We start from the raw sequence: 23503 nt of genomic DNA, 5'->3' as shown, positions 1-23503 counted from the left end.
CCTTTAAACACCGGTAATGAGCTCGGGCGTGCAGGTGGGCCCTCCGGAGCACTGTACCGGAACAGTATCCGGTGCTCCGGTACGCCCGTACCAGGGGGTACCTCCTGCAACCCACCACTGCACATGCCACATCTTAGCTGTTGCTAAAATGCTGCATTTGTTGTTTTCTTTTCTTGCTCCCTCTGTGCACGTGATATTGTCAGGTGCAAAGAATCAGGATCATAGGTTAAGTTTCAGTAAGGCTGATTTATTGCTCAAGTCTATTCACAAAAATCTAATCAATTAAGGGTAAGCACTAAATTGGTGCTAGATAGGGGGCTAAACAGTCACTCATGCCCTCGTCCTTTCTCGCCTGGACTACTGCAATGCTCTCTACATGGGGCTGCCCTTGAAGAGCAACCGGAGGCTTCAGCTGGTCCAGAATGCGGCCGCGCGGGTTGTCATGGGGGTACCTAGGTGCTCCCATGTCACACCCCTTTTAGGCGGCCTGCACTGGTTGCCGGTTGTTTTCCGGGTGCGATTCAAGGTATTAATTATGACCTTTAAAGCGCTCCATGGCTTAGGCCCAGGGTACCTGCAAGACCACCTACTGCCACCAGTAGCCTCCCACCCTCCAGTACGATCCCACAGAGTTGGCCTCCTTAGGGTGCCGTCGGCCAAGCAGTGTCGGCTGGTGACCCGCAGGGGGAGAGCCTTCTCTGTGGGAGTGCCTTCCCTCTGGAATGAGCTGCCCCCGGAGCTCCGCATAATCCCTGACCTCCGGTCCTTCCGACGCGCCCTAAAAAGTTGGCTTTTCCAGCAAGCCGGCCTGGCCTGTTAATGTTAATGTTAATTTATTTTAAATGTATTGTTTCTTTAAAAAAAAAACCGGTTTGGTCTTTTTGGAAATGGGTTTAATCTTTTTTTAACTTTTGTGATGTGTGTTTTTAATGTTGTACCCCGCCCTGAGTCCTTTTGGAGAAGGGCAGCATATAAATACAAATAAACCTAAACCTAAACCTAAACTTGCAGCATTTGTGGACATATAAAGATTCTGGAGTGAGCATTCTCTTGACTCCACCCCCAGGCTCTGCCTCTTGTTCTCTTTCCCTTCCCCAATCAATTACATATTGCCCCTTCTGTCCTTGGCCTGAGTAAAACAGCTGCACCCAGGTGTAGCAACTCCTGAGAGGAGGCTCTAGTTTTGATCAGGACTGTGATATGGATTGCATTGTGATTATGATTTTATGGAAAAGTGCTAATTTCATTTGGCCAATTAGAGAGAGAAAAGTACACAAAAGATGTCTATCCCAAAGCTGGTGTTACCCTCACGAAGAAGATCAGAAATACCTAGACCAGCTCTCTGTTTCCCCCAGCTTGGCTAATAATTGCTTCAAGATAAGTGGGTGGATTTAGATTGGGAAAACAACACAGGCAAAAACTTATAGCACCTGCTCCTCCCAGCTGCTTCCTACCATCAGCCTAGGCTGCTAATTTTTAGCGCATATAAATAATCATAAATATTAATTTGGAAGATCTGGTCACATATTCCCTTGTCACATACTTTTTGGCCCTGAGATAATGTAATTTCGGCAATCAGAGGTTTTTTTATTCCAAACATCCAATTACAGCTGGTTTAAAAGCCTCTTATTATCTAATAAGTTATGCAAAATTTGTGTGCGTTAAACTTCAGCATCAGAGGAAATTCCCGGGAGGATGCTGTGGAGAACATGCGGGGGATGAGCTTTTTCTCCACAAGGAGATGATCCTAAGTGCTCTCCTCACAGTCCAAGAACAGTTTGAAGAAAAGACATTTTTCGTAATCTATGAATTGTCATTGTTATTCTTAGCAGCAATTAGCAATAGCAATAGCACTTAGACTTATATACTGCTTTACAGCGCTTTACAGCCCCCTTTAAGCAGTTTACAGAGTCAGTGTATTGTCCCTAACAATCTGGGTCCTCATTTTACCCACCTCGGAAGGATGGAAGGCTGAGTCAACCTTGAGCCTGCTGAGATTTGAATAGCCAAATTGCAGCCAGCCGGCAGCCCGCAGAAGTAGCCTGCAGTACTGGATTCTAACCACTGCGCCACCACGGCTCTTAAATTAATTGTTGTTGTTGTTGTTGTTAGTTGCGAAGTCGTATCCAACCCATCACAACCCCATGGACCACGTTCCTCCAGACCTTCCTGTCCTCTACCATCGTCTGGAGTCCATTTAAGCTCACACTGACTGCTTCAGTGACTCCATCCAGCCACCTCATTCTCTTTTGCCCTCCATCTTGCCCAGCATTAGGCTCTTCTCCAGTGAGTCCTTCCTTCTCATTAGGTGGCCAAAGTACTTGAGTTTCATCTTCAGGATCTGGCCTTCTAAAGAGCACTCAGGGTTGTGCACTGGTTGTTGCACCAGTAGGATCCCACCCTTGAACTGCAGTGATTCACTTAAACCACTGAGGCAAGAAAGGTCGTAAAATGGGCAAAACTCACTTAACAACTATCTTGCTTAGCAAAGGAAATTTTGGACTCAGTTGTGGTCATACGCTGAGGACTACCTGTGCCTCAGAAAGCAGCTGACCAGATTAAAGAGAGATGGCCTGCAGCTTTCTTCCTGCGGGCCCTTGTTATCATCCCTCAGGCTCCAGGCAACAGCTTTTCGGCTACTAACTTAACAACTGCAGTGATTCACTTAACAATTGTGGCAAGAAAGTGGGGCAAAATTCGCTTAACAAATGTCTTTCTTAGCAATGGAAATTTTGGGGTCAATTGTGGTTGTAAGTTAAGGACTACCAGTGCACTAGGAATAAACTGAGAATTTTTGGTGCCAAAATGTACCCCAAAAATTGAATTTTACTTATCCATGGATGGAGTGTATTTGTGAGACTACTTTATATTTTTAGATATACTTTATAAAAGTACCTGTATCCTGTATTTAAAGTATACGTCTGCATTCCATATATAGTACAGGATGAAAGTATGCATATATCCTTTATATAGGTTCATTTTTCTTGAGATACCGGCCTGGCCTGAACAAAATAAGCCGGCCTGGCCTGAACAAAATAAAATAAATGCTTGATTTAATTGTTAATTTTAATCCAATTTTTAAAATGTTATTGTTCATACTAATTGGGTTTGTTGGATACTCTATCTAATTTCTTTTTAACTTTTGTAATTTGTGTTTTTTTTAATGTTGTACGCTGCCCTGAGTCCTTTGGGAGAAGGGCGGCATATAAATCCAAATAATAAGAATAATAAGAATGAGATAGGAAGCTATATAAATTTGATTAATACATACATTTTCTTAATGTTGATATTTTGTATATTTACATGCTTATTTTTATTGATATTTTTACAAATTTAATAATTGTACACTGCCCAGAGTCACACTTGGTGAGATGGGCAGCTATATAAATTTGATAAATAAATAAATAAATATGTTCACGGATAAGCCCATTCACAGATAAGATGACCCTTGAAATTTTAATCAAAATAACCTGAGAAATGGATAATCTGTGGATTATCCATGGATAAACCAATACATATAAACATTTTGAGCATCAGTTTATCCACAGGTGGCACATTTTTCCTGGTGTTTTGGTTAAAAATGGAAGGATCAGCTTATCTGCAGATGGGCTTATCAACAGGACATGGCAAATTATATCGCTCGTCCAGAATGTTTAACATGCGAGATAAAGTTTATCCTCACCCGCTTCTATGCTAATGTCACTCATACATATACACACACACTGCTAGATGGCTGCACCTATTACACATTAGCTGGTTTTGAAAACTTAAGCAGGAAGAGTTCGGGTCAGATGGGAGATGGTAAGATCTCCAAGGATCTTCAGGGAGGCGGTCAAAAATTCAGAGATGGCAGCCACTTGCAATTGAAGTTCTTCCTTTTAAAAATGTCTGTGACATATCGAAAGAAGGGATGGGGCTTCAACTGCATGGTTATCGCTGCCATTTTGGCTTTTCTGGTCCTGCAGCCTGAGCTCTAAACTGTCTAAATCAAAATCCTAGCAACGGAAAAGACTTTGGTGAATTCTTCTTTAATTGGATTTATTGAAAGAAAGGGGTTTTAGATTACAGCAGTGTTTCATAGCTTTAGCAACTTGAAAAGGGATGGATTTCAACTTCCAGAATTCTCAAATCAGCAAAGCTTTAAATTGTGAAGATTGAGAAATATTGCATTACCACTAGAGACTTTCTCTTCAGTTCCCATTTAATTTCTAAGTGCACTAAATCAAGATCTTAATTCTCTTTCCAGAGCTGTGTGACAGACAGGGTAGATAGGTGGTTTTTTTTTGACAGCAGGAAGGATGGACAAATGTGCTGGATTACTAATTTTGAGAGATTTATTTATTTATATCCTGCCTTTATGATTTTTACCCATAACTCAAAGAGGCAAGCATACCTAATACTCTTTCCTATATCCCCCCCAGGACAACAATCCTGTGAGATTAGCTGTGTTGGGAGAGAGTAATTGGCCCAAAGTCACCCACCCAGTTGGCTCCCATCCTTAAGGCAGGACTAGAGACTAAACCTGGTGATTGGCCAGGCAGCTTTCATGCCTAAAGCAGGAATAGATCTCACAACTGGTCCAAAGTCATCCAGCTACCTTTCGAGCCAAAGATGGGACTAAAACTCACAGAATTTCATGATTGGCCCTAAGTCACCCAACCAGCTTTCATGTCTAAAGTGGAACTAGAATTCCCTGTCCCCTGGTTTCTAGCCCAGTGCCTTCCCCACTAGACCAAACCATTGTCCACATTTTCAGTCTCCAAGAAGCCAGCAGCATCTGGGAAGTTGGACAAGCATCCCAAGAGAAGGACAAGGCTGCTTTCATATTGTTCCCCCCCCCCCCCAAACCAACATGTAATGCACATGTAAGGAGTCAAGCTTGTATTGAAGGAGTCTTGGTAATACTCACACAAGATTTTGTGGCTATGTGGGACCAGAATTGAGACACAATAACAGGGTTGTAAATTGGAGACTGTGCTTACCAAAGGTATCCACACAAGAGTAAAAAAAAAAAAACCACCATCAAATTTTATGTCATGCTGGATACAAATGAAGTTCAGGGCTTCAATCACATCCTTGTAGCCATTTGACCTGTTATGATCCCCTTCTGGCAGAACCCCCCCCCCCCTTGGCTTACCTTACAAGCACCTGGAAGGAGATGTAGTTTGACATAAGGGTCAGACAAGCCATTAAAATCCATTGGTTTCAGTCCCTGTGAAAACAAACATGGGGATTAATTCCACTCTATTTATCCTTCGTAAAAATCTGTAGCGATTCTCAATCATCCAGGCCATAGTTGTCCCAAAGGTGCTTTTTCTGGAGACAACTGGGCTTTATTTCTTTCTTTTTTTGAAGACGTTTCGCTTCTCATCCAAGAAGCTTCGTCAGTTCTGGCAGGATAGTGAGGAATGGAAGGATTTATATTCCTTGCAGACAGCTGGCCATTTGCATCCGTTTGCTTCAACGACCCTCTAAAACAGTGTTTCTCAATTGTGGCAAATTGAAGGTGTATGGACTTCAACTCCCAGAATTCCACTGCCAATACAGATGGCTGGGGAATTCTGGGAGTTGAAGTCCAAATCTCTTCAAGTTGCCAAGGTTGAGAAACACTGCTCTAAAAGGATACAAATGACCAGCTGTCTGCAAGGAATATAAATCCTTCCATTCCCCACATTGCTTCTTCAGAGTTGAAGAAGCTTTTTCGATGAAAAATGAAACATCTTCAAAGAAAAAAACAAGAAAATCCAGATTCCTCCAGAAAAAACACTTTGTGGTTATCCTTTGACGTTCTTTCGGCATCTCCACATATTCGGAGGCCTGTAGAAAGTTCTCCACCCTTCTCAAGATTACAAAATTCCCACTCAAAAGTAGACATTTGTGTCCCGGCTCCACTTTATGGATGTGATAGGTAAAGATAAAGGTTCCCCTCGCACACATGTGCTAGTCGTTCCCGGCTCTAGGGTGTGTGTGCTCATCTCCGTTTCAAAGCCGAAGAGCCAGTGCAGTCCGAAGACGTCTCCGTGGTCATGTGGCCGGCATGACTAAACGCTGAAGGCGCACGGAATGCTGTTACCTTCCCACCAAAGGTGGTCCTTATTTTTCTACTTGCATTTTTACGTGCTTTTGAACTGCTAGGTTGGCAGAAGCTGGGACAAGTAACAGGAGCTCATTCCATTACACGGCGCTAGGGATTCGAACCGCCGAACTGCCAACTTTTCTGATCGATAAGCTCAGTGTCTTAGCCACTGAGATACCATGTCCCTAAAGGTAAACGTTCCTCCGCACATGCCTGCTAGTAGTTTCCAACTCCACTTTATGGATGTGATACTCTGGGCTAATTTCAATTCAGCTCTAAGTGTTGTAAGTGGTAAAGACAGCTTGATCCTTTCCTCAAAATTACTTGCTGATTAAAGGGGAGGGCGGCAGGATTTATTTATTAAAATACTTCTGCAAGAGAGGGTTTAGGTTTCCGGTGAAGGGTATCTTTGTCTTTTCTCCACAGGCAGCCTTTTTTTTTGAGAAAAGAGTAGCTTTTGCTGTTTGTTTTTTCACTAAGAAGTCTGCAATTTGGGAGGGAGAAGAAAAGACTAACAGGAAAAAAAAGATTGAGAAAGAAAAAAAGGAACAGAGGTAGTGTGTGTGTGACTGTGTGTGTGTGTGAGAGAGAGAGAAGTTGATGCTTGCATGTAGTGGGGTCTGATGGTAGGGTTTAGCAACTGTTCAAAGTTACAACGGCTATGGGAAAAAATGAAGATAATTCCTCACACTTATGACCACTGCAGCAACCACACAGTCATATGATCAAAATTTAGATATTGGCAACCGGCATGTAATTACGACAATTGCTGCATGGGGGGAATCACAAGATCACCATTTGTGAGCTTTCAACAAGCAAAGCCAATGGGGCTGGGCCGGGGATCATCTGGATTCACTTAATGTGTGGCAAAAAAAAAAAGGTTGTAAATTGAGGTGCAACTCATTTCACAATTGCCTTGCTTAGCAGTGGAGATTTTGATCCCAATTGTCGTCATAGCTGAGGACTATCTGTGCTTTCTTCAGTTATGAACTGGAGGAGGAGGAGGAGGGCTCTTCATAGGCAAAAGCAAAAACTGCATAGTCTGTTAAAGAGTATGAAGGATTAAGGCTTCCACCCTGGAATAGGTCTGGGGGGGGGGGAGCTTAAGAGCATAGAGTCATAGGGCTGGAAGCACCCCAGAGGTCTTCTATTCTAACCTCCTGCTCTAGACAGGAGACTTTATACCATCCAGGTCAAAGGGTTGTCTTGGAAACCTCCAGTGATGGGTCTCCCAAAACCTCTGGGAGTAAACCGTTCTATTCAGGGGTGGGCTTCAAAAATTTCAGCAATGGGTTCTCTGCCCGGCTGCTGGGTGGGTGTGGCCATGGTGGGCGTGGCCTACTCAGCCTCCTGCACCACAGTTGCAAGGGGGGGGGGGCATTTTCAGCCTCCCCAGGCTTTGGAGGCTTTCCTCAAGACTCTGGGAGGGCAAAAACTGCTTCCCCCAGGCTCCGGAGACCCTATGGAGGCCGGAAATGGGCCCATTCCCAACCCTCCTGAAGTTCTGGGAAGCCTGTTTCCCCCCCTCCCCGAGCCTCTGCGTGGGCTCAGCACTTACCTCACATCAAAAATGGGCCACATGGAGACTCCTGGGAAGGAAGGGGTGGCCCAGGGCAGCCATGGGTGGGATTTGGAGCTTTTCAGAACTGGCCATATCATTAGCTATAGGTTCTCCCAAACCTGGGTGAACTCATAGGAGCCCACCCCTGATTCTATTGAGTAGTTGTTCTCACTGTGAAGAAATTGCTCCTTACTTGTATGTTGGATCTCTCTTTAATAAGTTTCCAAACTTATTTTGTGGAGCTTTGGAGAATAAATCAATGTCCTCTTCTCTACGGCAGCCCCTCGAGTACTGGAAGACAACTATCATATCCCTGCTAATCCTTCTCTTTATTAGACAAGACATACCTAGTTCCCTTAACTGTTCCTTGTACGAATAGAATAGAACACCGCCCCGAGTCCCTTTTGGGAGAGGGGGCGGTATAAAAGTTTGAAATAAAGTAAGTAAGTAAAGAACAACAGAGTTGGAAGGGACCATGGAGGTCTTCTAGTCCAACCCCCTGCTTAGACAGGAAACCCTATACCATTTTAGACAGATGGTTATCCAATCTCTTCTTAAAATCTTCTAGTGTTGGAGCATTCACAACTTCTGGAGGTAAATTGTTCCATTGATTAATTGTTCTAACTGTCAGAAAATTTCTCTTCAGTTGCTTCTCTCCTTGATTAGTTTCCATCCATTGCCTCTTGTCTTGCCTTCAGGTGCTTTGGAGAATAGCTTGAGTCCATCTTCTTTGTGGCAACCTCTGAGATACTGGAACACTGCCATCATGTCTCCCCTAGTCCTTCTTTTCATTAAACTAGACATACCTAATTCCTACAACCATTCTTCATATGTTTTACTCTCCAGTCCCCTAATCATCTTTGTTGCTCTTCTCTACACTCTTTGTAGGGTCTCAGCATTTTTGGGTATCATGGTGACCAAAACTGTATATAATATTCCAAGTGTGGTTTCACCGGTGTGGTATAAACCCACTTCTCAAAATCCATAGTGTATCTTCACTCTACATACTGACCAGTGGCACTTTCCAAGTGTTTTCTGATTTCAATCAATTTTCCATCCAGTAATGAATTTGTTGGATTATTCCAGAATTACAAATGGTGAGATCTCTGCCATAAGGAACAGAGCACCAAGGAAGATAGTTTAATTAACTTTCACTGCAGATGTGGGGAATTCATATCTAAACTGCAGTTGGACTTTTTGAAACCCTATAGCAGAAACCTTCATTTACCTTCCTGGTTAGGAAGGTGACCTTTATGCCATCAGTGGCATAAAGATGTCACTTCAAGTCCCAGAACTACCGGTGCCATGCATTTTAATCCCGTTCACAACCATTGCAGAAATTCCAGCTATATTGCCTTGGTTGGAGAATTGCCACAGAGAAAACAATAGACCAATCAGAAAAATATTTTTAAAGCCTCACTCATGTAAACATACCCACTAAATATTTTGTACACAATCTCTAGAGATGCAGAGGGTGATGTCAAGGAAACAGAAACCTGCCACTTGGGAATAAGGGTCATCTACTCTTTTCAAAGTGGTGGGCTCTGGGTTAGTTTTGTTGTGGTTCTGAACTGCCGCAGTATTTCCCATGCTTCCCCCCCCTCTTGCCCTCTTCTGTTGCCACAGCAACGCCAGATGCCTGCGGATACCCGGTTGCCTGGCGCGTCGCCGCCGAGACGCTTGAAGATGCTGCAAGCCCACCAGCTGGGAAGGAAGAAAGGGAGGAGGGGCGTGTTGTGTGTTGCTGGTGTGTGAGTTGAGGTCAGGGTTGCAGAAAAGCAGCTGGGTGAAGACCCTGGAGATTTGGCTTGACACTTGAAGGGCACTTGCCTGACTTCGAAAGTCTTTGTAGATGGGGTAGAGAGATGGGGCTGAGTGTGGTAGGAGAAAGGAGAGGCTAAAATGAGCATTGCTAGCTCCATAATGAGATTTCCCACCCCAGTTGGCCTCTTTTATTAAATCAAGGCAGTTTATTGTGAAAACGCAACATGTGATGCAGAAAGGCTGAATACAAAGGCGTGGAGGGTGACAGAAAAGCAAACAGTGTCTTTTCAGCAAACCTTCCATAGCCTTCTGTTCTCCAAGTAAGTTGAGTAGCAGCCCATATAATCCCCTATCGCCAGCATGGGCTGTATCTCCATCATCAAAAAAATTACAGGAGTTGCCCAAACTCTGCCAATTTGGAAAAGCTGCTTTGGAAGAGATTTTTGAGGACCAATCAAGGAACGAATGTCAGAATTATTACCTTGGCTCGTAGGATGGTGCAGTCAAGGGTGCAGCTTTCTGGATCATAGAGAATATCAAATTCAAGAGTCCCAAGTGATGCTAGAAAAAGGCCAGGCAATAAGGAAAACAAATGTTAAAAAGAGATCCATTTTATCAGTTTTTTCCTTCAAGCTGTCTTTTCAATCCCACTCACAATCTGCAAATTCAGCTCCATCCATCTGTCCAGACCAGTGTTTCTCAACCTTGGCAACTTTAAGACATGTGGACTTTAACTCCTAGAATTCCCCAGGCAGCCATGATGCAGACAAATCTTCCCCACCCAGCCTTGCTTCAGATGAACTGACTAAAAGTCCCATCAGGCTTGGCCAGCATAGGGATCTCTGAACTGGTTTATATCTCTGCATTTGCACATTTGTATACAATTGCACGAAGATTGACTTTGAGTTCAAATAATACCAGAAGGTGCCCTTATGTTGTTGGCTGGCCAACACTATCTGTCAAAATGATCCCCCTACCCCAAATTCTGTACATCTCTATGTAAATGTTCTCTGTCCGTGAGCTATGCATAGGAGTGCATACTTTTATCTTGAATATCTCAAGTGCCCTACTTCCCGTTCCATCTGATAATCTAATTTAGATACCAGAAAAACTAAATGTGATATCCTGAATTAATTGCGTAAATAAAGTAGACGTGTTTGAAGACACATAATAATTGAGCTTCTATTTCCCATGGGACAAAGCAAAGAAACATGGCACATGTTTCTGAATCAGCCATCACCAGACACATAGAAATAAAACGTATTTACACACCATTCAAAAGAGAGGAAGGAAACAAAAAGACCAGAATATACCTTCTTCAGTAGTCAACACCAGATAAGCAAGACAAGGCAAACAATAAAAAAAAAACCCCTAATTAAGGAATTACTAAGGAGAAAATCAGGGGATCCCCTTACACTGATGATGTTACCTAGTTGGGTAATGAAATGTCTGAAAACAAACAGCCAAACTCAGAGAGGACCTCACCAAGGACTCCACAAAGGTAAGAAATATTCTATTTTCTTTATCACTTTCTTCCTGCAAATTAAACTTCCTAGAATGCTATTTCTTCTGTCTGGGACAGTTGCCCAGTTGTGAATTATTCAGGACCCACAGGGGTGTCTGCAAAGATTGTTTAAAAAGCAATCAAGAGGGCGGTTATGACAGTGCAATTCAAGATCTATTTGTTTTTCAAGTGCGTTGCATATGTGACACACCTAAAAACCAGGCAGAGCTATGATCACATCATTGTTTCTGCCACCTTGACTTCTTGCTCATACCCTGGGGACACACTATTTACTTCTCCTTCTGTTTTTCTCTAGGCCTGGATAACTCGTAGGCCTTCGTGAATTAGAGCCTTTCCCTCGCTCCTGTCTTCATATAAGTATTTACACATTTGGGTGACATTTATGAGCAAATAAATCCATCCAACCCACCCAGCCATTTCCAGAAGCCCCATCTTTTAAAGCTGGAAGACTTAATCTGAGCCATGTAGGATCTATTTGTAGTTCCTCAGCGGCAAGAACAAAGCATTCTCCTTTATGTGTACCAAGACGTTTTGATTGATCTATAAATTGTATGGATCAATAGTCTGACACAGTAAAAAGGTTTCTTGGCCTGGGTCATGGACTGCATTTTGTCAATTTTGGCAGGAAATTCACTTCCACTTGCTTAGCCTTTGTCCTATCGTTGTTGCCCATTTCACAAATAGGGCTCGTTTACCGAATGCGCTAAATCATAATTCTTTGTGGCTTGATTGTGTTGTGTAAGCGTAGCCATCGCGTCCTGTTTATGGCACTTAGCGGCTCAGCAGCTCTTTTGCACCCTACCAATTCTTCAATAAACCATGGTTTAGTTATTGATAGGAATAAGTTAGTTAGGCTTGAGACTGTAAAACTGAGCCGGAAGAGAAGAAAAACAATGGGTTTCCTCTCCTCACTCATCCATTCTAGGCATTTCTTGCTAGCCGAGCACTAGTGGTCAGCAGTTAGGCTCCCTTTTGATGCCTGAGAAAAGCCAGATCCCAGAGTGCATGATAAGCATGCAAAAACTGCTGATGAATGATTCATAGAGATCAGGAGCAAAAGGCGTAATGCATTCTTCCTTTCTCCCCACACTCACCTTCTGGCTGCATAATTTTGAAGCCCACAGGAAACGGACTTACATGTCCCTACACATATGTGATCAGGCCGTACCTCTTTGTATAGGGATTTATTTGTAAGGGTTTCTGGGTGGCTTTCTCTTTTGGTGCATGCCTCTGTCTGGTAACATAGATCTCTCTCCCTCCCTCCCTCCCTCTCGTGATCCATTCATCTACAGTATCCAGTCCTATTGTTGACCCAGAATCTGGGCAGAGCCTGCTAGGCGTGTACGTACAGATGGCACCATTATCTCTGCAGGTCTGTGGAAAGTCCCCAGGGAAACACCCCACGTCCTAAGATCCCAGGGACCACGCAGTGTCCCTAAAGAGCCTCCCTGTGTACTAAGAACATCTTGATATCTTATCTACTGGGTGCCAGACTTTCTGGCTGACTCCTGTATCTCTTATGTTTGCCATCCTTCCTTGCTGGATGGAGTGTAAGAAAAAGGTATAAATACAAGAATCTTTGTGTGTTTGGGGCTTCCTCTCTGTTAGATGGGCCCATCTTTGTTCAGCTGAATAGCTGGTATTTGTCTTTATTTTACCAGGCCACACCTCAAATTTGCCACAACACTATGTCAGCTTCCTTTCCCCCCCTTCCCTTGCTCTGTACCTACCATTCATTATGGCTTCTTTCCTTCCTCTCCTTCCTTCCTGTTTTCCTTTCTGCTTCCCTCTCCTTCCCGCCTTCCTTCCCTCCCTTCATCCCTCCTTCCTTCCCTCCCATCTTATAGGAGTCGGTGTCTGTATGTGTGCAGGCGTACATACACCTGTGGGAGAGCATATAAATGTAATGTCTCCTTTATGCTGGGCTGTGTTAACAATAGACGTGTGGGGTTGGGAGGTTGCTTTTGTTAGAGAAGAGGCTGGGTGAACATTCACATGCATGGGTTGTTCCAGAAACATGGGTTGTGGGGCTTCAATACCTCTTCTGATGCAGGTCCAAGGGGAAAAACTGACATCCTAAGTTTTCAGTGCCATGGCATTTTTGCGGGCTGCTGATACCCGTAGTTCATGTAACTCTTTACACATGAATAGTAGGTATGTGCTTGTGCTGAGACAAATAAATGTACACAGACTTTACTACATTTACCAAATCTTTTCAGGCTTTGAATTTTGGAAAGCCTGTGCATATTTATTTGTTTCAGCATAAGCACAAACACAAGAAGATGAGAACAGGGCATGTTCCAAAATCCAATGACTATCTAGTGCTTCTCCCAGTCCTAAAAATAAATGTGTGCAGGAACCAATTCTTTCCTTCATCTATTCCCACTACAATGCCAGTTGCAGCAGGTCCCTTTGTCCTATTGTGAGTCCTGTGAGAAGAACAGTATGTGCATGAAAGCTATAGGTACCAGATCCAAGCTGCAGGGATTCTGAGGACCACTTAGAGGTCAGCACAGAGTTTTCGGTATTTTGTTTACTGCCACCTAGTGGTTAGGCAGATTTTTGCAACCCAGATTTGCTAGTTGCATTCTTGTTCAGAATCTGTTTACTAGCCACAGGTCCCCGGAAAATTCACAGACAGCTCAAGTAACCTTTTCCCACGTTTACCCCCCAAGCATCAAATGGTATTCCCATGAAGCCTTGGAAATTCCCCTCAGCCATTTTGACTACTCAAGCCAATCCCCAAATCCATAAGGAACATCTTTCAAAGTCCCAACTATACTGGTGTGTGCTTAAGTGAATATGTATAACTGTCTAGTCCCCGTATTGAGAAAGCTGTGATGCAGGGCCATTGATGCAAGATTAGCATTTCTTTTGGAAGGAGACAGGGAAGCACTGGCACTTTCTAAGGTTTGGCATTCTAAGCCAGTACCTACTCATTTTTAGCCTAAAGTTAGCTCTGCTCTGATGGGTAGCAGAGTTGGAGAATAAGCTCACCGAACCTTGTGATCTAAGGTAGTGAGGAAGTGGGTCCCCAGGAGAGAGGGTGTGTGTGTGTGTGTGTACATGCTAGAGGAATAAGAGGCAATTCAGCCCAGAGGCCAAATGTGAGAGAAAGAGGGTAAAGACAGACCCTCCCTAATCCTTCACAGAATAGATGCAGAGATGTAGAATCCTCCGTCTGACAAGATTTTGTCTATAGAGGTGAAACAATAAAGAGCTTGAAAGGATTGCCATGTATCATTCTTGATTTTGGGTCTGACAAACTAAAGGTAAAGGTTCCCCTCGCACATAGGTGCTAGTCATTCCTGACTCTATGGGGCGGTGCTCATCTCTGTTTCAAAAGTGAAGATCCAGCACTGTCTGAAGATGTCTCTGTGGTCATGAAGCCGGCATGACTAAACGTTGAAGGCGCAAGGAACGCTGTTACCTTCCCACCAAAGGTGGTCCCTATTTTTATACTTGCATTTTTTAATGTGCTTTCAAACTGCTAGGCTGGCAGAAGCTGGGACAAGTAACGAGAGCTCACTCTGTTAATGCGGCACTAGGGATTTGAACTGCTGAACAGCCGACCTTTCTGATTGACAAGCTCAGTGTCTTAGCCACTGAGCCACCATGTCCCTTTACCTCACAATTTAGAGTAGTGAGTCTCAATCTTCCTAATGCCGCGACCCTTTAATACAGTTCCTCATGTTGTGGTGACCCAAACCATAAAAATATTTTATGTTTTCCGTATTTTTTTGAAAATATGTGTTGGTCTTAGGTGACCCCTGTGAAAGGGTCGTTCGACCCCCAAAGGGGTCCCGACCCACAGATTGAGAACCACTGATCTAGAGACTGTTTAATCACAGTAAATTATAAGTAGTGAAAAAAATATTGGACAACTTGCCCATACAAGAATTGCTTATGAGAAAGATAAGCATGAATTTGTGCATGTGCCTTTCAAATTTTGGGTCCAAAAAGATCGCAGATGGTTGAGACAACCTGCTTTCATGTGCCCCTCCAGATGTAAACCCAGTTACCTGAGTCTCTTAAATCTTGCCGGATACTAAATAGCTTGATTTAGTGAGGGGGGGGGGAATCATATATATTATACATATTATAAAAATATATAATGTTTTTATGAGATCTAAATAAGTTTGTTCAAAAATTGAACTTTCCCCATTCTGGTTGTGCTTTAGAGAAGATAAATTACCAAATGATGTTCTGTAGACCTTTTAAGTTTATCTTTTACTATGGGCCAGTGTGCATGGATTATTTAATTGTGCACTGAGTGTGGCTATTTACAATTAAGTACGACTGCCTCGGGGCAAAGATAGGATTCTGTTTTCTAGTTCTCGCCTGCATTCACTCAGCCTAAAACCTCAGGAGATTCACTAGACTTTATTTCCAGATCAGTGTGCAAGTGATAGGGGAAAGGAGATGTCGTGAAGGATATAGCATATATGACAAAGAATGAGCAAGTTTCAGAACAACACGATGGTTAACTTAATATTATAATGGCAGGCTTGTTGACAAAAATCTCCTCAGAACTTTGGCTATAAATGTGACAGGTGTTCCTACAAACACCACTTTTAAGTGAACAGTGTATGTGGATGAATGTTTTGAAGGACGTGGAATGTACCTCTCTAGAAGATCAACACCTCACTTTGGGCAAGTCATGAGAGTGATGGTGGATTTAGATCAGAGGTCTTCAAACTTGGCAACTTTAAGACTTGTGGACTTCAACTCGACCTGCAGTCCACAAGTCTTAAAGTTGCCAAGTTTGGGGACCTCTGATGTAGATAAAGTACTCCAGGTAAGATTGAGAAACAAAGAAGAAAGGGAAAACAATAGAAATGATGGTTGGAGGAGGAACAAGGATATACAGAATAACAGGAAGGGACCTTGGTGTCTTCTAGTTCAGCCCCCTGGTCAATCCTATGCCAGGGGTCTCCAAGCATGGCTAGCTGGGGAATTCTGGGAGTTGAACTCCACAAGTCTTAAAGTTGCCAAGTTTGGAGACCCCACTCTATACCATTCCAGCTGCCCAATCTCTTCTTAAAAACCTCCAGTGAATATTCCTCGAAGAATTATGAGTTTCTCTTAGAGACAAGTTGAGATGAACATGCCCCCCCCCCCATATGACGGGAACTAATGCTGAGTCAGTGGCACCTAATCCATCAGTGAAGATTCAATTGTACATATTTTTGAGAACTGTTTTGTAAGACAGACTTGTTTATGACAAACATATTGTTTGGATAAGATAGCATTTGAGAGAATATGGATGTCAGTGTGGTTATAAAGTTGACATTAAAGTGAGGGATGAGCCTCTGGATGACCATTCACAAAATTTGAATATTCCTTTGTAGGTGTGTGGGGAAAAAAATCAAAATATGAGTGAGTAAATGGGTGTAATATGAGGCAGAGTTGATGGTTCTATTTGCATATCATTCTTAGCCTTGTTTGAATTATTGAACAAACTATAGTGACAGATCATACATCATGCTAAGCCATAAACCACAGCTGATAAACCACAATGGTTGTGTTCACATTGGTTGAACAAGCCATCAGTGAGTTAGTTCACACATTCTGCTAAGTCAGGATCAAACAAACTTATTGTATGGCACATAGAATAATGTGCAAATCCAACTGCCAGCTGTCAAGCATCTATATGTGGGATTGGCATTGAAGTAGTCTCTATCTTAAAATATAGGAAGAGAAGAAGTTGATATGTGAAGTGACAGTCAATGAAAGAGAATCTTCATGGAATGTGCGATGTAGCCAGCTGTTTTCTCTTGGATTAAAAGATAGTTTGATCAAAGCTCATGTCTTTTCTACAGACAGGTGAATTATACTTACTGTTCTCATCAGAATCATATCCTTCAGTAGATTCTCCTTCCCCAGTTCCTGGGGGTACAGTTGTTCCTTCACCCCTCATCCTATCTTGTGTCGTCAGCACCCCCTCCAGCCCAGGATGCGGAAAATAAGCTGAGATTTGAGCAATAGGCCGTATTGGTCCTGGGGACACATCGATGGCCATGTGCTCTCGGATAGGAACTGGTGCACGATCTCCACGGCGGACAGTCATTGGAGGAACAGTCGGCTGTGCTGAAAGGGGAGAAACATTGACTCATTAATTTTCATCCTCTATTTCTACGCTCAATAGTACGTTGGTATGCAAAGCTGCCTTAGGTAAACTTGTTTGAATAAAACCCATTGGGCTTGATTCTCAAGGAATACATGTCTGGGTGTGTTCTTAATAAGTGGCATTCAGCTTCTCCAGAAACAGGGAACTTTAAAATGCAGCCTGATGTTTTGGTTGCTGTATGTAAACTTTTCAAGATTCGACCATGTGGTGACAATGAAGTTGAAATCATATCTCTCTCTCTCTCTCTCTCTCTCTCTCTCTCTCTCTCTCTCTCTCTCTCCCTCCCTCCCTCCCTCCCTCCCTCCTTCCCTCCCTCCTGTCTTTCTGTCTCTTTCTCATTTCTCTATCATCTACCACATTTTTAAGCTGCCTATCTCCCCAACAGATCCCTTATTGCATTATAAATTTTATAGAGACATCAGGTCACTTTGCTCTGTATTCCTAATTCATAAATTCCCTCCAAGGCCAGATAAATTTTACATGAATCTTCTCCTTCAAGATTTAAAACCATTCATTACATTGACAGTAGCTAAATTTTATGTCTCTGCAATGAAAGCAAGATTTACTGTAATTAGTAAGGACATAATTATCTTCGTTTTAAGTAATACTTTGGTTTTGATACATCTTTATTTACATCCCGCCTTTATTATTTTTACAAATAATTCAATGTGGCAAACATGTCTAACACACCTTCCTCCTTTCTATTTTCCCCACAACAACAACAACAACAACAACAACAACAACCCTGTGAAGTGGATTGGGCTGACTGGCCAAGTGACTGGCCAAGAGTCACCCAATTGGCTTTCATGACTAAGGCGGGACTAGAACTCTGTGTCTTCTGATGATTGGTCTAAAGTCATCCAACTGGCTTTCACAGCTAAGGTATGACTTGAACTCATGGTTTCCTACTTTCTAGCTTGGTGCCTTTACCATTAGAACAAATTGACTCTCCTAGTTCAAGGTGGCAAACATGTTCAAGATATCACCTTCCTCTTATTTTCCCCAGAACAACAACCCTGTGATGTGGGATTGGGCTGAGAGGGACCGGCCTAAAACTGCGCAGCTGGCTTTCATGGCTGAGGCAGAAATTAGATCTTTAATTATTAAACCAAATTAGCTGGTTGTTTGATGAATTGTTAGTGATATATAGTTCTTATTTTTATTTTGTATGTATTGATGTTTTAGATTTATTATCTAGGTAACAACCATATTAACATAGTAATAGAGGAGAGAATGTTATACTGCGTGATTTATTTTGCTACTTGTTAGTATATTATTGTATTCATTTGCTTCACACTGTTTCTGTACTTTTAAATTTTGCTTGTCATTGACCAAATAAATATTATTGATTAGTTCTCCCTCTAAACTAGAATGACTGGCAGGTCTAATTTGCTACTTTGCAGGGAGGCAAAAGGCAAGGCAAATATTTATTTGTTGTTGGGAGAATTGAAAAATTCAATCGGGCATTATCTTTAAAGGAAACCAAAATAATTACTTTGTGTGAGCAAGTATTTCTGTTTATGACTGTGAACTACAATTTGTATTAGGTAAGAAATATCTATTACTATTTGTGTCAAGGAGAAATAACCAATGTTTAAGCTTTGAGCTGAACATTTCATTATTTTCTTTATAGGATATCTCAGGTAGGTTTCAGGGGGGAAAAACTCTGGCAGAAAAAAATGACACTTTCTAGGCAAGAAATACACCTCTTAATTACGATAACCTTGATGTTAGACTAAGTTTCTCAACCTTAGCTGCTTTCAGATGGTTGCACTTCAACTGACTGGAGAATTCTGGGAGTTGAAGTCTATACATCTGAAAGCGGCCAAGGTTGAGAAACATGGGCTAAACCATAGGAAATTGGCTATGTCAAGAGCCTAACAGCCTAAAGCTATTTACTTTATGCTGACTATGTTTGATGATAACCCCTTGTATTCAGAAACAGATGTACAGAAAATGGCTGGTAAGGCATGGTAGAGTATATAGAGTTTGAATGATGACTGAGAATTCATTTAGTAGAATTGTGGGCTCCCTAAAGACCTGTTCCAGCCTTATTGCAATGTTTTTAAGCACGCTTGTGCTTGTTCATTTGCTTGTTTTGTGTTTTGACATTTTAAGATTCTTCCCAGCCTACTAACAGATTACATTTAGTCCTTAGTAACTTACCGTAATTTAGCTGGCGTCCTCTCAGTAACACTTAAATTTACTACTGAAGAAGAAGTCTATGGTTCCCCCCCCCAAAAGTGTGTTATTTCCTCAACAATGCTGTATTCCTATATATATATCCCAAATCACCACTACATTCTGTATCAGTCAATTCCATTAATTTAGATGTCATAAGTCATGTTAAAAAGTACCTTCATTTTTCTATTCTGAATAATGACTTCAAGAAAAGAAGACATTTTCATTTTTTTCTATTGCAAATGTAAATCTAAAATCTACAGACCTTTATCTATAGGAAAAAGCTAATTCATCAATGCATGTAGGAAATGTTACATAAAGAATTGAATAACTGAGGAGACTAACCTAGTGATTCTATCTCCACTTATCTTTTTATGTTTTACATAACATTACTACACCCATCTGTCAATTCTTGTAGGGAAGGGACCCAAGCCTTTTTTTTTTTTTTTGGTTATATTTTTCTGAACCAAACTCCAGGGTTTTTCACAGATTTATTTCTCCCCACCCCAATTTCTCATAATCCACTCTCTGAGTCACTTCCTCACTTTCCCAAATTTGGGCTGGGGACCCCTTTCTGGATATTCCCAAAATTGCCCAAACTTTCCCTGTTTGCGTGAATGAAATGAATGATTATTTTATAAAGAGATTTTCTTTTGATCTCTTTCACCTAACAGAAAACATTTCAATAGATATTGTTGCTGAAATACCATTAATATTGTCAAACCCATCTTTTCAAAATCATGGTTCCCATTTCCTTTGTGGCAAGCAGGTTAAAAGTTAGGATGTTGGTGCAGTGAACAAAACTGACGACAGATATTTTTTTTTTAAAAAAAATCTAAACATCCTAACTGTACTGTTTGAAATAGCCTGATGCGCTACAAGACTGCAGTGGTCTAGCCACTTTATAGGAATCAAGTTCCACTGAATTCACCGAGCTGAGGTTTATTTCTGAGCAGACAGAACTGCATTTAAATAAAAACAAGAAGAAAAGGGGCAAAACAAGCATGAAATCAAAGGTTACTGGATCAATGCAACATGAGAAATGGAATGTCAGTCAACAAAATTTCAAACTCCAATTAGAGCATGTTTTGCAGAACTGGCCTCTCTCTCTCCCCCTCCCTCCCAATTTTTAGGTGAGATGATTATAAGTGAATTAGGAATTTCTCTCTGTTGGACACTTAATGACATTTTAATAGAGCAGTATATTTTGAAATTAGTATTGGCCCGAGGCTTATTTTACATGAACTACATGACTTTGTTTTCTTAAACAATAGTCATAGGATGAATTTGCTGAATTGAATTGTGGTAGGTTTTTTTTTAAAAAGAGAGGGAGGGGGAGAGGTCTGCATAAAGGTATTTTCTTGAACCAACCTTGCTTCAGTCCACCAGTTCTCAATCAGTTTCACAGCTTCCCAGAATTGCTCTCCACATAGATCCCCATTGCAGGAATCAATTTAACCATCTCTGATTCTTGACACCTTTGATTTCACCCCAACTTTTCCCCTGAATATCCCACCTCTGTGCAACTAGATGTCCCCTTGTTTTCCAGATTACACCACTGGTGCCTCTTATTCTTTGAAGAAGCACGTTTGAATTGCTTTCTACCATGATATCCTCCAGGCTTCACTCCTTTCACCCCTACATTCCAGCCTCTGCTCCCCAAATTCCCTTTTTGGCCCCATAGCAGCCTCCCCCAACTTGCCTCAGCCTTTTCTCCCGAATATTACCTGCCGAACAACTCTGCCAAGTCTCTGCCTTCTTGGAAACTCTGCCAGATTGCGACCCCACATTTTTGTCTCTCCTCAAGTTGCACCCCGCAACTATCTTCACGCACCCCCCTCTCTTCCAAAGGCTGCACACTCGCCCCTTTCTCCCCATCGGTCCCACGGGACTCCCGCATCCCCCTCCCTTTGCCCGACACCCTCTTACCTGGGTGCAGATCCCGTCAACAGGTTCCAATGAGGAGAAGGCGAGGCAAGGAATGAGCGGAGGGGATCGATTGGGGATCCCACGGACTTCGAGAGAGCGAGCGAGCAAGAGAAAGAAAGAGAGAGAGAGAAAGAGAGAGAGAGAGAGAGAGGGAGCGCACAAGGGAAGGGGGGGTTTGCAGTCGAGAGGTGGAGACTATTGTTTCTATTGAGAATGGGAGGGGGACGGTGCAGAGATCTGATATGGAATACATAGATTAGATTAGAGGATAATAGGCGGAACTATTAGACTTTGTGTGTGTATTCAGCCGTAACAAAAAAGAAAAAGAGAGAGAGAGAGACAGACAGAAGTAATCAGAGGCAGTATGGGTAAATCAACTACCAAGATTGAGGCGAGATAAACTAAGTATGTGCGTGTGTGCCTTGAGGGAATATTGATTTTAAAAAATCTCCTCTACAGTTTTAATTGGACAGAGAGAGGTATATATTTTAAGCTTTGCTCATTCTTTCTCCTAAAGAGAGCAGGAGAAAGATGAGAGTATAAAGAACGATGAATTATTAAATACTTCTGCCATATCCCTTGGGCTTAAGGTGGGTGCATTTCCTTAATGTAAAAAATAAATAAATAAGAAGCTGCACTCAAAACATGGTTGAAGGCATGTCCATTAATGCAAGGGACAATACAGGGCGAAATAAGGGAATAGAATAGAATGAAATAGAATGTTTCTATGATTATGAAGTTACATAATATAACAATTGTATTACACAGATTATATAATGTGATATTGTTAATAAGAAGGTTTTGAAAAAAAGGAGGCAAAAGTTACTTGAACACATATAGGTGAGGACGGGTGAAGGGGGGGGAGTGAGTATTTCATAAAGAGGTCTATAAGAGGAAATAAGTGTGTGTGTAAATTGCAGGTGTGTGTCTGTGTGTGTAGATAAGTGGATGGATGGATGGAGGCATGGATTGATGGAGGGAGGGAGGGAGGGAAGGAAGGAAAAGTTTTAAGTGAGGAGGACTTGGGCAGAAACTCATCAAAAGTACATCACTTGGTTTCTTACAAAGGGAAATTGTTATTTTTAATTCTGCTGGAGTGCAAATTTATCTAGAAATGCTACTTTGTGGATACAATTTCTTCCTGTTTCTAATGTGTTTTGCAGTCTGTAGTTAATCTGGATTTTTAAGAGAGATGCCAGGTTTGAAGATGGCCAGAAGAGGGTTATCATGAGCCTAACGGAGCCCTTTTTCTGTCTCAATAAGTGGCTTTCCGGGAGTTAGCATACACTCCATGCATTTGGCAGGGCTGATAAATTAGGGTCAACAACTCACACTGAAACCTTTCCTGAAGCCTCCAACTATAGGGTTCCCCAGTCATAAAGGGTCATAATTGCTCCCTGCTGACCATCATTTCTTCCATTCGCTATGAAGGAGCATTTCCAGAATCAAAACAAAAACATTTGAAGCTGCACAGTAGCGTTACTTCCCTTGAGTGTGGGGCATTGAAGTTTTTCCGCTCTGCCCCCCTCCCTCCTCTGGTTACTATGGCAACACTGTCCTGGACCTACTCCAAACCAGGAAATGTTTGTGATGCTGCATATGCTATTGAATGACATTTCAAGTGTTAGTCAAACATATAAACCTGCCTTGGGCCTGGCAGAGTGGACTGGAACCCACCCCCTCAAGTTGGTAGATAAGTAAGGCTTAATTAGAGCCCAAGGTTTGAATTTGCTCTTAGGCCTGGGTTCTGAAATAAGTAGGCTACAGACCCTAAACCTCCCAAAGTTTATGATAGTTGAGCAAAGGAAAATAGACTACCATGTCCTCAACAAGGCGCTGGTCTAAAAACTAGGAGAGTTCTGGTTTGGGCATGAAACTGAACTGGGTAACTTTGGGTCAGTCACCAGGCGACTGCGAGTTCTAGTCCCACCTTAGGCACAAAAACCAATTGGGCCAATCAACAGGTGACAGCGAGTTCTCATCCTACCTTAGACAAGAAAGCCACCAAAATGACTTTGTGCCAATCACCAGGAGGTTGTGAGTTCTAGTTCCACCTTAGGCATAAAAGCCAGCTTGGTGACATGGGCCAAGTCCCTCTCTTTTAGCCCAACCTACCTCACAGAGTTGTTGTGAGGAAAATAGGAGAGAAAGCAGTATTAATATGCATGTTCACCACCTTGAGTTACTTATAAAGTAATAAAGGGGGGATAAGAATCTAATAATAATTATATATAAAAACAATAAAAATGGATATATAGGATAGGCATATATCAATGAACATTGGGGGCCCTCGCGATATTTTGTTTTGACTAAGGGTACATTCTTTAGACAACTGAG

General features: G+C 42.1%; 1 protein-coding gene across 1 annotated transcript in view; it reads right to left on the bottom strand.

Annotated features, from left to right (window-relative positions):
* DOC2A (double C2 domain alpha) overlaps nucleotides 1-21272 on the bottom strand; it is a 33177-nt gene extending 11905 nt beyond the window's left edge. The window contains exons 1-4 of the mRNA XM_081932011.1: nucleotides 21167-21272; nucleotides 16768-17016; nucleotides 9883-9962; nucleotides 5138-5212 (exon numbers count right to left, since the gene is read on the bottom strand). Of these exons, the coding sequence (XP_081788137.1) occupies nucleotides 5138-5212; nucleotides 9883-9962; nucleotides 16768-16996 (384 nt within the window). The 5' untranslated portion in view covers nucleotides 16997-17016; nucleotides 21167-21272. The remainder of the gene's footprint in view (nucleotides 1-5137; nucleotides 5213-9882; nucleotides 9963-16767; nucleotides 17017-21166) is intronic.
* Nucleotides 21273-23503: the final 2231 nt, after the last annotated feature.

Source organism: Natrix helvetica (assembly GCF_964273705.1).
Source record: "Natrix helvetica genome assembly, chromosome: Z".
Taxonomy (NCBI): Eukaryota; Metazoa; Chordata; class Lepidosauria; order Squamata; family Natricidae; genus Natrix; species Natrix helvetica.
The sequence above is the reverse complement of the archived record's forward strand: the minus strand, read 5'-3'. Positions and strand labels throughout refer to the sequence as shown.